General features: G+C 36.7%; 1 protein-coding gene across 1 annotated transcript in view; it reads right to left on the reverse strand.

Moving 5' to 3' along the window:
• RYR3 (ryanodine receptor 3) overlaps nucleotides 1-13,787 on the reverse strand; it is a 401,651-nt gene that overhangs the window by 228,075 nt on the left and 159,789 nt on the right. Inside the window, exons 23-31 of the mRNA XM_063117743.1 lie at nucleotides 11,320-11,403; nucleotides 9,856-10,015; nucleotides 8,202-8,349; nucleotides 7,046-7,251; nucleotides 5,806-5,980; nucleotides 3,733-3,941; nucleotides 3,213-3,391; nucleotides 2,617-2,653; nucleotides 2,027-2,187 (exon numbers count right to left, since the gene is read on the reverse strand). Coding sequence (XP_062973813.1) covers nucleotides 2,027-2,187; nucleotides 2,617-2,653; nucleotides 3,213-3,391; nucleotides 3,733-3,941; nucleotides 5,806-5,980; nucleotides 7,046-7,251; nucleotides 8,202-8,349; nucleotides 9,856-10,015; nucleotides 11,320-11,403 — 1,359 coding nt within the window. The remainder of the gene's footprint in view (nucleotides 1-2,026; nucleotides 2,188-2,616; nucleotides 2,654-3,212; nucleotides 3,392-3,732; nucleotides 3,942-5,805; nucleotides 5,981-7,045; nucleotides 7,252-8,201; nucleotides 8,350-9,855; nucleotides 10,016-11,319; nucleotides 11,404-13,787) is intronic.

The raw sequence follows: 13,787 nt of genomic DNA on the forward strand, positions 1-13,787 counted from the left end.
TTTCATAATAATTGTCTGCAAAGAATGTAGATGGATAACTACATCCTTTTTTGGGGGAGGGGGACCCGAAGGTGTAAAGGCTGCTCTTGCACAAAAATATCCCTGAACCTATTTATCTGAACCTTATTAGGCTAAATCCCGTCAGAAGGGGCAAATGTGTTTGCAATTTTCACTCCCTCACGAGGGACTACTATGGCAGAAATTGTCATCTAAACAGCAAAAAGGCTTTACTTGTTTGTTGATTTCCAATGATAGTCAATGGGAGGCACTACTGTCAGATTCCTGCATTGAGATTCAAATTTTGCCCTGAGTCGAATTGGGCAACTCTGAATCCATCTGAGGATAATCAGGCTGTTTTCTAAACTATCAAATAAGCTTCTATTTGATGCACAAAACTAGCACTCTGAATTGTACCCGGAAAACCATGGTGAGCCAGTGCTGACACTGAAGTATTTGTGTAATGGGTGAGTTTCAGCGATCCTCATCTACTGGAAGTTCCAACCTGGGATTGCAAGATTGTAGATTATACTTGCTATCATGATGACCTTCTCATCAGCTGGTGATGGCAACCTTTATTCCCTGTCTTTAATGCAATCTAAAGATCCATGCGTAACAAATAATCAAGGAGGTCCTCAAGGTTGAGAATCCAGAATCCTCACAAAGGGAGAAAGTGTGTGTGTGTGTGAACTGTCATGTAATCATGTAATTACCCCTCCTCTCCTCCAGTCCAAACCTTCTGTTAACAAAGTGGCTTCCTTTGAAGAAGCAGTCGTCAAAGTTTAAATACACGGGTTTGCATGTAACCCATTTATTTTTAGTTGTTTACATTATTTTAATTTTTCTGTGTTAAGATTTTTAGACTAATTTTATTATGGCATATTTTAATCAATTGTTTTAAACCACCCAGAGATCTTTGGCTGTGGGGTGGTATAGAATTGAATTAATTAATAATAATCTGTAGTTTGGCTCTAAGCAAGCAGAGAGAATTTAAGGAGCAAAATTGATTAACACTGAACTACAGTTCTTCAGATAGCCTAAACCAATTACCTCAGACTCACGGATTATTATTATTATTAGTTTCTGCAGCACTCCACAAGGGAGGTACTGTAGCTATGAGAAAACAGTGGATAATAACAACTAATATTCAGAAAGTTACTAGGAAGTAGGTTTCAGGCATTTAAAACTTATTTTGCTTTTCAGCCAGTATTCTCATGCAAGGATTAGTATTCACATGAAAGATCTTTTCAAATGTTTCTTTTCTTTTCTTACAAGTACAATGTAATCACAACTGTCTTATTGTTCTGTCACTCAGCTATTTGCATGATATTAACAAATAGAAATGTTACTGCAGCAAAGTTATACTGAATTTAGAGAGTCATCAGATGGGGGTGATTGCATTTCCTACCATTGCTTTGGCCTCCCGCCGCTGTCCCACAGTAGTGACGAAAAGCTTCTTCTTTCTTCACATGGGGAAGAAAGAGGAAGCAAGCAACGACCACATGGCCCCATTCAGTGGGTGTTTTTATTGCACTGCTTCTCCTGCACAAAGCAAGAAATGGTGGCAAGTTTCGCTATAGCCCAAAAAAACCAGATTTCTTCTGTCTTATTTTATGATGGAAAAAAGACCAGAAGAAGCAGGAGGCGGACGACATTGGCAAAAAAACTCGTGAAAACCTGTGAGTGGTTAGTAATGAGCATGCAATAAAATGCTTGTCTGATGACACTTTTATAACCAATGTTTTCACATTTGAAGCAAAGCATACATCTAAACGATCATCAAAGTTAGAACCACAGGACTGTGAAATCTGAGGAAGTTGCGGAAGAATTGCAAAGTTATGATAAACTCTCAAATATTAGTAAATTATGACATTAAATACTTGCAAACAGCTTATTTTTAAGTTAAAATATCACTTACCAAGTTTATTTTCATTATATTTGGGGGTTATAAACATTAAAATACAAAGGAAATACAGAAAAATAATAATTTAAACCTGATTAATTCAATAGGGAATTTCTAAGTCCAAACCTTTCATGAACTCTGCCTCTTTCATCTCCCAATGTAACTGTTACTGTGCTGTTCTTATTTAGGTCAAAATGTTCACTGTAAAAGTGGTAGTCAGGAGTTACCCAACCAATCCAGACTGAAGATGGGTCTTGACCAGCAAAGATCCGCACTGAGTAGAAGTACTGAAATAAGCAAAAATCAGTATACATATCAGAAGTAGGAAATTGAAATAATTAAAATTATATTTTAAAAAAATTCTTAAATGGAAACAAACTCAAAACTTTGTCAGAGAGAATTTCATTTCTCATTTTCTTCCCCACTCTCACTTGCTGTGCTTGAGCTGCAACAGCAGTAGCTGTGGGGTAAGTCCTGAGAGGGAACAGGGATTGAAGGATCACTGGGGACTATTTGGGATGGGAGAAAGAGTTTGGAAGTGAGATAGGGATCAGACCCCAGCATGTCCATAATCAGGGGCACAATGGATCTGGATTAGCTTGGATTAAGCAGAGCTATTTCCTGATTTGGGGGGAAATTACCCAGCTTTATCTGAACCAATTCAATTCAACTAGCCTATTACTTAAAAAAACAAAACCCCATGGCTATATACTTACTGTTGTGGCATGAACAAGTAACTCTTGGCTTTGTTTTCTGGAAATAAATTAAGATTATCAGTATTTATATAACTCTGTATATATATATATATATGATACAATACCGAAAAAGAGTTTTTATGGATTGGCTTTTATTTAGCATGTATGAACTACAGCACTTATGAAAGGAAAATGATGCATGAATTTTATCTGTCAGTTAAAAGAGGATGTAAAATCAGACAGCCCCAGAATGTCCTTCTGTATTTGACTGCTTTAAATAAAAGTAGGCATGTGCTAAAGAGAAGGGCTCCCAGGAGCATATAAATTCATAAAGACAGCATGAGTACAGGATTTTGAAACAAAATCTTGAGTGACACAGAGTGTCTCCCAGTACATTCCATTTCAACTGAAATCATTCATGCTCAGTACCCCAGAATAATCAGACATCTAGCTACAGGATAAATACATGTCTTGTTTTTTGACAAAAGATTTGTGCACCATAAAATCCAAAACTGTAAAATTACAGTGTAAGTGGAAAGAATTAAAAATTCCATCATTATAAAATGTTGTTTTAAAGCATAGCTTTAAGCTAAGGTAAGATTAAATTTATATCTAACCTTTTTTGGAAACCATCAACAAGTTCCAAACCAGCGCTGTAGTTAAAAGATGAGTGGAATTCAACTGGCATGCTCAAGCGACAATATATCATGTCTGCATTACTATTCTGTGTTCCAAATGTCTTATGGGTAACTTTTAGACGTGGCGGGCTGTCAATGTTTCCATCAATTCTTGTTACCTAAAAACAAAGATCATCCAAAATTTGGTTATGAAACATAATAAAAGGAGCAATCCTATTAATTCATGATAGTCTGGAGAGTGATTGCCAAAATGGACCCGCCAACAAAGGCAGAATTCAGAAAGAGGCTGATAGAATGATAAAGGTAGCATCCACAATATTGTTCTTAGGGTGCATTCCTCTGCAAGTTTAGACAGAAAAAAGTCCATCTACCATCGCTCCAGACCACCATGCTGCCTGAGCCTTCCTGGGAATTGTAGGACTCTTTTCTGTCTAAATGTGTATAAGATTGCACCCCTAACGAGATAAACTGTGAATGAAGATGTGACATCTCTTCTTACCTCTATATGCGGGTGGCTTTTTGGTACATTGACAAACGTTGGTAAGCGTTTGCTAAACCACATAGCCACTTCCCTGTTCATGTTGACAGCAAAAGGTTCAAAGCCTTCTTGAAGACCGCACATTGTATAATACTTGAAGGTGCTAGCATCTCTTCCAAAATTCATTCGGCCAATCTGAGACAGACCCAATGAGCAAATAGGGACAAAACCTGAATAAATGAGAAATGAAAATAGAGTTAGGGACATTTATACATAGAGATTCTTAGAGCTGACTTCGCTAACATTAGGCTAATAGCATTCACACTCACACTTTGGGATCCCTCTTCATTGAAGTTATAAACTGACTGATTTATGATTTAATTTTTTTTTAAAAAAAAGTTCAAAAAAAGCTGTCCAAAAAAGCCCCCACAAGAATTTTATTGACTGTAATACTTTATTATAATAATCAACCATCACATAACTAACTTTATAGAAAGCCTTATGAAAAAAAATAGTAACCTAATATTCTCCCATATAATCAGTTTCTTAATGCAGTCAACATTTATTGCAGGTTTAAAGGACCAACAGTTGGCTGCTCCTGAACCACAGGAAAGCCATCACATAAAAACGTTTTATGAGGCTAAATGCCTGAAGGCTTCCATAAGAAACATGAGAGACATTAAAATCACCAACAAAAACATTAGACAGGTGCAGATTGGCTGACCGGGAGGCAGAGAACCAAAGGGGACACAATCATGTTAGGTTTGCAGCAGTTGGTGATACAAAATAAAACTCCAAAACTGAATGTGTCAAGTGGGAAAGTCATCCAAATAATGGAAAAAGTGAATGCTCAAAGAGTGTTTCTTTTGCTTTGTTTTTAAATAATGATAATGCAATGGGTACTCTGAAAGATTGTTTTGAGGAGGAGCCAAGGAAGCAAGAAAAGAAGGCAGTTTTCGCACAGTTAAATGTCACTGATTAACTAATCTACTTGCAATAGAAAGCAGCAAGCCTAATCCTAATCCTGAAGAATTTGGCTTTGTTAGGAAGAATGAATGTGTTTTTCTTTTTACAAAGGTGACAGGACAACAGATATGGCACCCTGGTATTTAGTAATGTTCAAAGGTACTCAGAAAAAAATGCAAGTAACACTCGTTGCAAAATAGTACTAGCGTATTGTATAAACTAACTGTTTTAGTTGAGATATTTTAGGAAATCAGCACGAGCTTTTGTGGGTTACAACCCACTTCATCAGATGCTACAAGTGGAACTGGAGGCTTTCAGTCTGAAAGGGCAGTTAGGCGGGTAGATCTGCAGCAAGCACTTCATTCTCTTAAACTGCAGCATCGACAAAAACTCTTTATAAAGTGGATACAAATCATAGTCCCAATTGAGTCTCTGATTAACACAAACACATTTCTTTATCATCCCTTGTTCTGCAATCTCACGTTCCAGCCAGTTCTCCCCTCCAAAACTTCCAGCCCGCTCTCTTGGTGCCCTCTGCAGCCTCTTCCCCACCCACCCCTTTTTTTTCCTTTTCACCAACTTCAGTCAGTTTAACCAACTGACTGTCCCAACTGCCACTCCAAGATTCTGTACTCACATAGAGTATAGACAGAACGTTCAGGCCTTACATATAGCCTGAAGATTTGAAGATAAAAAATTAAAACTAATCCTGACATGTACCTTTAAATAAAAATAATAAAAAGATTCAAACATCACAAGTTACTATTTTCAAGAAACGTATTTCAAGGGTTTTATTGGGTTTCACCCAACAAACCAGAATGCTCCAGAATAATTTCCAAAGCTGGATACAAATGGATTTGAGTTTCTACTTAGAAAGGATCTTGTACAGATCTTAGGGCGACTTGCCAGCAACCCTCTGCTACACTAAATATGGCGGGGGGCGGGGACTTGTACTCTCCAGAGGTTTTGGCTTACAACTCCCATCATCCCTCACTAATCTGGCTAAGGCTGATGGAAAAGTGTAGGCCAAAACATTCTAGAGCCACAATTTGAAACTTGTAGCAAGATATAACGTTCTCAGTATTGCTTTGCAATTAGAAGCATTATATAAACAAAGAATCAGCTTACCATTATCTATTTCAAAGTCAGCAAAAGCCAGTTCTGAACCTTTATTGGTTATAAGTAACTCTCCATTCAGTGTAAATATCATTGATTTATCATCTAGATTGATCATACAGCCCACAACATCTCCTGGTTGCCAATTTCGTCCAAAGAATCCACTGCCCTGGTGCCAACGTTGCCCCTGAAAAATGTTTAAATGCGTACATTAGAAAACGTCACTGCAGGGAGATTTAAAAGACCAGTAAAGAAGCTGTTATTGTCCAGACAGTAGCAGAATTAACTACTAATTTAGCAGAGAATGATACATTCAAGCCTCCCCAGAAGTCATATGTGGTATGGTATATGCACATGTGTAAATGTCAGCTAGTAATCTGAGATACTTTCTGAGGGTAAACAAGTAACTTAGACTGCAATCCTATGCATACTTAGGATTGTACTGTTGGGCTTTATTTGCTTTTAGCTGGTTAAATCTGCAGTCTGAACAGACATTACACAAGAAATAACCCTGTCTCTGTTTGCTGCTGTACTCTTATAAATGAGAGCATGACTCCTGTATCCATCCCCAAGGAGAGCCAGGAATGAGTGAGAACTCAACCACTGTGCTTACATTCAGTAAACAAACATAAATGTAAACCTGATATATTTATTTTTTTCAAAATTCAAGAAAATGTAAGTTTTCCAATCTGGAAAAGGCCTATTTTGATTCTAACATCCTATCATTGTGAAGTGTAATTACTGTAATCTTTAGATCTGGCAAAAAAGAAGAAGTTCCCAATTAAACAAAAAAAGAGGATTTTGAGAGATTAAGCACAGTATATAGGCACGGAACAACATACAAATTTAGGGTGCACTCATATATATTTAAATAGTCAATCATATCAGGACATTACAGATTAATTGACCCTTTCCACCTCAAGCAAGTACCTTCAAGTGGGAATCACTTCAGACAACCATTTTCAAAGTGCAGCAGTCATCCCAAAGATACATTTCCCAAAATACTGATTTAATATCATGACCTCAATACACTAATTTTCTAGCATTCTAAGCATAAGCACATACAAACCACTAAGGAGCTGGTTACTTTCTGCTTTGGCACATGGGAGATCTTTCATAAAACTAGCTATGTTAGCAGTTTCACACAGTTAATTTAACAAATGCAAACTATTTCCCCCATAGTAGTAGTTTAGTTTAGCCACAGCTAGTCTTATAGTTCCACATTAATGAATTTTTAATTAAATGCACTAACTTTGCTGCCTTCGAACACAAATGCTTGGTCATCAGCTCCTAGTTCTATGTCAGGCCGACAGCCTGGCCTCGCCCACCCAACACGCATATCTCCTCCTGTTACAGCTTCAAATTCAAAATACCACTTTCCAGTCTTAACTGCATAAGACCGCTCTACTCTGAAGAAGCGTATCTTGTCAATGCTCACTTTTTCCACTGTTTGGTCAGCTATGAAAAATAGAAACAAACAAAAAAAGGAAGTTAGCTATAACTGAATGTTCCAAGGTATTGCGGACTCAGACGGAAAACTGGAGTGTTGACACAAACACAGAGTAATTGCTTAGTTACATTGTTTTGGCATAGTAACTATCTGTACATATGAATATGGCAGAGTATTCACATGTAGGGATGAAGTGATTATTCAAACCGAAAATGCTTGAATATGCAAGTACCCCTGTTCAACTTAGAGTGATCACACTTTGACGTGGATTCCCTGAGTAGTCCCTTCTTGAATTGTGGTTGAACTCCACCTGTGCACTCCCTGTACTCCTGCCACCTTCTTTCCCCTTCTGCAAGAATAAAAGCCTTACATTGGGGAAGGCAGATCTGATATGAGGCAGCGGATAGCACTTTCAACACAAGAGAGGTCCCACAGGGCCCCTTCTCAGCAGCAACTGACATCTGAAGTGTCTTTTCCTGTACAGAAACTCAGCAGGAAATGATGCTTCACACTGTTTTAATGTTTTTAATCTTTGTAAACTATCCAGAGAGCTTCGGCTATGGGGCAGTATAGAAATACAATAAATACTAACAAAGAAACAAACATCGAAGTGGCATTTTTAATGTGTTTCTCTCACTCAAGTATCCCCTTCAAGAGTTGAGTAATCAACATGTAGGCTTGGAAGTGCCAAATTCTGATAGTTGAGTTTGAACAATATCCCTGTACACATGAATGGTTAGCAAACAGGTATTTATCATTTCTGACTGCTAAGTATGGCAGAGGAATAAGAGAGTGCATGAGTCAGGTTTTCAATTTCTACTTCTCACTGTACGTAGCTGAAATATTAGAATACTTCAGAGATCTACCTTACAGGGCTTTTGTGATTATAAAATTGATAGCAAAGCATGTTAGAAGTACCATAGTGGTTAGGAGTTAATAATAAAATATTAACACATGCCTAGTTCTTGATCCGGTGGCTCAATGTTATATCCATAACCAGCAAAGGTTCGAACAGCTTCACGAAGGCTGTCTCTGTTTGATTTCTTAGTACGTTCATCTAATAATGTATACGGCACCAGTCGAGGATTTCGTTTGTTTTTGAGATCCTAAGAAGAGTACACGTAAGAAATGTAGTATTCAAGTTATATAGAGATGTGCGGGATTATACAAAAGGGGGTCCGTTTCTATTTTTTTTACTCTGAAAAATCCAATATAGGCACTAACAATAAATAAAAAGCATGAAAGCACAAAGAAACAAGAAGACCATGTTCTACAGAACACATATTTGGGTAAGGAGCTGAACATAAAGCAACAAATTATCTTACTTTAGGATATACACACACAGGCAGTGCAAAGGCAATTCAAGCCATCAAAGTCTTTGGGCATTTTTACATGAAGCTTTCATTGCACACTCCTGACTGGTGGGTCCTTTACACAACATCATCAACCTCCAGAACATCACCTGCACTTTCTGATCTTTATCACAGTTTTAAAAAGTTCAGGGATAATGCACTGATAAATTTTAATCTGTTTTAATGGTAGTATGTAATTGCATTATACAACAGTGCCATCTAGTGACTGTATAATGAAACATGTAGAATTTGCAGACAAAGAAAGTCACAAGAAAACGTATTCCACGTCAGTCTGTAAGAAACCAATCTTAATCCCGCAAATAATTCAGAATCAGAAGCCCTGGTATGTTGTGGGGCAAAAAGCCTGGTGTGGGGAAGCCCTTTGTGTGAATATTATAATTGTCATGCAATAGCTTTGTTGATACTCATAGTTCAGTTATCATGGGCTTTCCAGATAAAGTTTATAATAATAATTAAATGTATCACCCAATAGTACAAATTCAGCTAAGCATGGCTCTTACCCTAACGTCACCCAAACATTCTTGAATTTTTTTGTTTTGTTTTTTGTTTTCAATTATAGAGTTTATTTTTATTAGTTACATTACATTAAATAAAACAACAGTGCACCCATCACCAGGACCAACTACACCTTCATCCCTTTTCCCAAAATTTTAATATTTCTTGTACAGGTGTACATCCTTTCCCTCTTAACAAAACAAACTCCAAAAACGGTTTCCATATAATATCAAATTCATTATAATTACACCTTCCTTTTTCTATTTTAATATTACATGTTAATTTATCATTGATAGCTATATCCCATAATTCTTTATACCATTCCTCAATCTGATATTCACTTTGTATCTTCCATTTCCTAGCTATTATTAATCTTGCTGCTGTTAATAAGTTCGTAATCAAATCCTTAATAGGTTGTATGCAGTTCACCCCATCATATATTGACAACAGTGCTACTCTTGGGGATAACTCTAAACTTATTCCAGTTATCTCTTTTATCTCTTTATACACCGATTGCCAGAATTTTTGTACACATTTACATGCCCACCACATATGAACATAAGTGCCCACCTCCTGACATCCTCTCCAACGTAATATTGAATATTTCTTCTCGATTTGATTTAGTTTAACTGGTGTTAGGTACCACCGCCATACCAATTTATAAAAAAATTCTTTTATCCTTACTGATAAGGTTTTCAAATTCCGTGATTTCCATTGAAAAATATTTCTTAACATTTTTATTACCTGCTGAATGCCGTAGGTCCAACCTTGTTTTATTCTGTCTTTTGCCCAGACATTATGTGCGTTCTCTGCAAGTTTATCAACCAATACTTCTTGTGATGGTGACAATTTCACTTCAGAAAGATCTAGAGGAGCTGGTTTATAGCCATTTGACATCATGTAACTGTAAACCAGCAAAAATTTAGTAGTTAAATCAATTGCATTTAGCAGCTCTACTGTATACAAAGCTGTTGAAAGTTTCCATCTGAATGTAATAATTTAAACAAAGTTGTAATTTTAGAACCCAGTATACAAACAGTATACAGAACAGAGAAAAGAAAAATCAATGTGAGCATCACAGCAAATAATATAACTTCAAGGAATAATATTGGTTTATATGCCAAAGTGTGTTCAGGTATATATATCTTGAATGTATCCCACACCTAGACTTGATCAAGTGTGCCAAATACCCAAATCAGCAATCATAAGAAGCTACAGAAAGAAAAGCTTGCACCAAAGTTGTAGAACATGACAAAGAGCAACCGCTATGAGGGAAACTGTTAGATGCAATAGATTGCAAGATTCTTCCTTTTCCTACATACAATTAAATTTATATATTACTTGGAATGCTCCATATCACTGAGGCACCTAAGTGCACACAAGTATGGCGACAGGGCAGAATCAAAATATCACGTGCAGTTGCCTTTTGCAACATTCCATTTACTTCACATCCTAGTCCCTGTCCAGTCACAGGATTCATCTTTTTTTTCAGAAATCTCTGTCAGCGTTATATGTAAACACTGACCCCTGAAGAAGGGCCAAATTGAGGGCCAAAACAATTACTTCTTGGAATAAAACCACATATATTTGTCAACATCCTGAGATTTCATCTCTTCATTCTATTTGGTGATTATGGATGTTTTCCAATTTTGTTTTACCTTTATAACAGTCTGCCACCCCGTCCCACCCCACCCAAACGTTGCCACTTTCATAAGACCATTAAAGACTGTTGGAAGGGGGTTACAAAAGCTTCTGAAAAAAGTATCTCCCTTTTCAGGTCAGCTCTAGAATGGAGTACTGTAACATTATGGAATTCTAGAAAATCATTCCACCCATATTCATCACTGTGCACAAGGCAAACATGCTATCTACTTTAATCACTCATGGGCATATTAAGGAACTGATCTATCTATCCCATTCCCCATCTTCATCTAATGAAAATAATATTTAAATACAAATAAGTACTGGACAGAGAAGGGAAAAATAACTTTTTGTGGTAGCTATCATCGATAAATAACACTGTCCACACACCACTTCCTCAACTCAAACTCCTCAGAGTAAGAACAAGAAGCTCTTCAATAAATCTGAGATTTATGAACCTTTATTGAAAAAAGCTATAAAGGAATTTCAACCAGCAATTCACATAGAATTATTACACATCACCACATGAAATCAATGCACAATCATTATTGTTATAAATGTGCTCACTTTTTGGGCAACTTGATTTTCTTAAGATCTTCCTCTGCTCCTGGATTTACATGAATAACGTGACACCCAAGGGCCAAAAGGGTTCTACAAAAATAAATAGTCAGTTGTAAAAATATCATACAAATATGACATCCATCAGATGTTATAGAGAAAGTTTCTTCCTTTGCCCATATGACTTTGATTTCCTCCATTTATCAAAGCTGCAGTAAATGGGGACAAGGATATAGGATGACATGAGGATGTGTCTGAAAAGATCTTTGTTACCGTATGATGATTCCATGGATGGGGTTTACTCACACTCAGAGTCTGTCGGGTTGCTATAAATGGGCTGTTGGGGGAGTTCTCAGGTCAGAGTGGCAAGTGGGTTTTTTGCCATTCCCTGCAGCCCATGGCTTAGCCTGCTTGTCTAATTCATCTCACATTACTGACTCTCCGAGACCTCTTTTCAATAATATCTGCTTATGGAAAACTGTAGTTAGGATTATTTCAGGCTGATTACTGTATGTGTAAATGATGAACCTATATGTGTAGATCCAAAGAAGTTTTTGGTCTCTTCCAACGATTTCTCTTTATGCTTCTTTGAAAAGACATCTCTTTACATCAGTCCTAGAATGTGACACATGTCCATGCTCAACCAAATTTGGAAGATTCACATTCATAAAAAATAGTTTTTAAAAATGGCTGCACCAATGCAATAATCCCCCAGATATTTGCTATTTGTTCTTATAGTTGCTCCTTTTTTCTGGAGTTCTAATTATTTCTTTCTGTTCTAAATTCATACTTCAAGCCCTGAATATAGCCTTGACATCATATTTTAACCTTGTTTATTAGCCCACTGACTTCAATAGGACTTGCATTTAAATGAGTATGCTTAGGATTGCAGCATTACTATCGTTGTTATTTATTCAAATGCAATCCTGTGCATATCTACTAGAAATAAGTCCCACTGAATTCAACAGAAATTACTTACAAGTAAATATGTATGAGACTATAATCTTAGTTTCATTTCATGTTTATCTTGAAAATGTATTCCAATCGTTTATAACTTATTTTAGGGGGGAAATCATATTCCTGGTTACTACAATGTCCATGAATCAACAGTAAAAAAAGTTCTTCTTTTATGGTGTCCTAACATTCTTGCTTCAATAATTAATGGGTATCATTAGATCTTATATTATATGCTTCTGCTGTCCATTAAAATATTAATAATATGTAAATTAAAAATGGTGAATTGTTTTATAGCATAGTAAAAAAAATCTTTTTAAATTCACATTTTATTAATATTTTAGAGATACTTTTCTCCGAGTTAATTGGAATTCAACCATCTAGAAAAACTCGAAGCTCAACTGCTGAGGCAGAGTACAGGAAAGGAAAATGCACTCCCTGGAAGAAACAGAATTCTAGGGAGGAAAACTGTAACATAAGGGATGTATAAACAGAAATTTTTGCTTTGCCAATCATTAAAAAAAATCCCAAAAGGGACTGAATGTATTGCTCACTTTTACATTTGTATCAAGAATGAAAGGACAGGAATCTGTCATGAGAATTGACTACCCACTCCACCAATTGAGGTATATACTTGTCCTTTATTTCGGTGCAATACCCAATTCAATGGGTCTTACTTCTGGTAAGAATTCCACTGCCAATGTATATTGTTATGCACAGTTTCTGAAACAATGGGTTAGATACAAACTTATTCCTGCTTAGAGTATACCCACTGAAATCAATGAGGTAAATTAGTCATGACTAACAAGCCCCATTAATTTTAGTGGGTCTACTCTAAGCATGACTCAGTCTGGATCCAACCCAATTAAAAATGGTTACATAAAACAGGCTCTGAGCAACAGACCCGGCCGCAGCTACTCCCTGCTCAAGCCAAGCACCACCGCTTGATACGCCTGAGGCAAGGGATAAAAACCACCTTCCTCCAAACTATGTGGAGAAAGGGGTTAAAATGGAGAAGGATTTTAATATATATAATAAAACACTGTGAGTTATACCTGCTGAGGTGAATTATTGTCAGAGTGGGTGCTAAATGTGTAAACCTCCAATGATAAATGCCAAACAGACACGCGGGATTTTTGTGGTAGTTAAAAACAAAATAATTAAAATTTATTCTTAAAAGTTCACAAGTTTTGTTTCAAATAAAACATTTAAAAACCTTTTTGAAACCTTTCATCCAATCCTTTCACTCATTCACATACGCACTTTCCTTTTTCTCACACAATCAATCTTGAACTTTCTTTATTATCAGTATTGATTAATATATATCAACTACGTGCACACCACACTCCAAAGACACCACTCTCTACATTGACCCTCAATTTCCCCAGAACTTAAGTACCCTAAACACAGAGAGCACTAAAGACTCTAAGAGTACCTAACAAGTCCCCCACAATCCCTTCAGTCATTCCCTTATATATCACTCCTCCCTCCTCCTCAGACATTCTAACTCCACCCACTCAGGC

This window comes from Elgaria multicarinata, chromosome 2, assembly GCF_023053635.1.
Source record: "Elgaria multicarinata webbii isolate HBS135686 ecotype San Diego chromosome 2, rElgMul1.1.pri, whole genome shotgun sequence".
Lineage (NCBI taxonomy): Eukaryota > Metazoa > Chordata > Lepidosauria > Squamata > Anguidae > Elgaria > Elgaria multicarinata.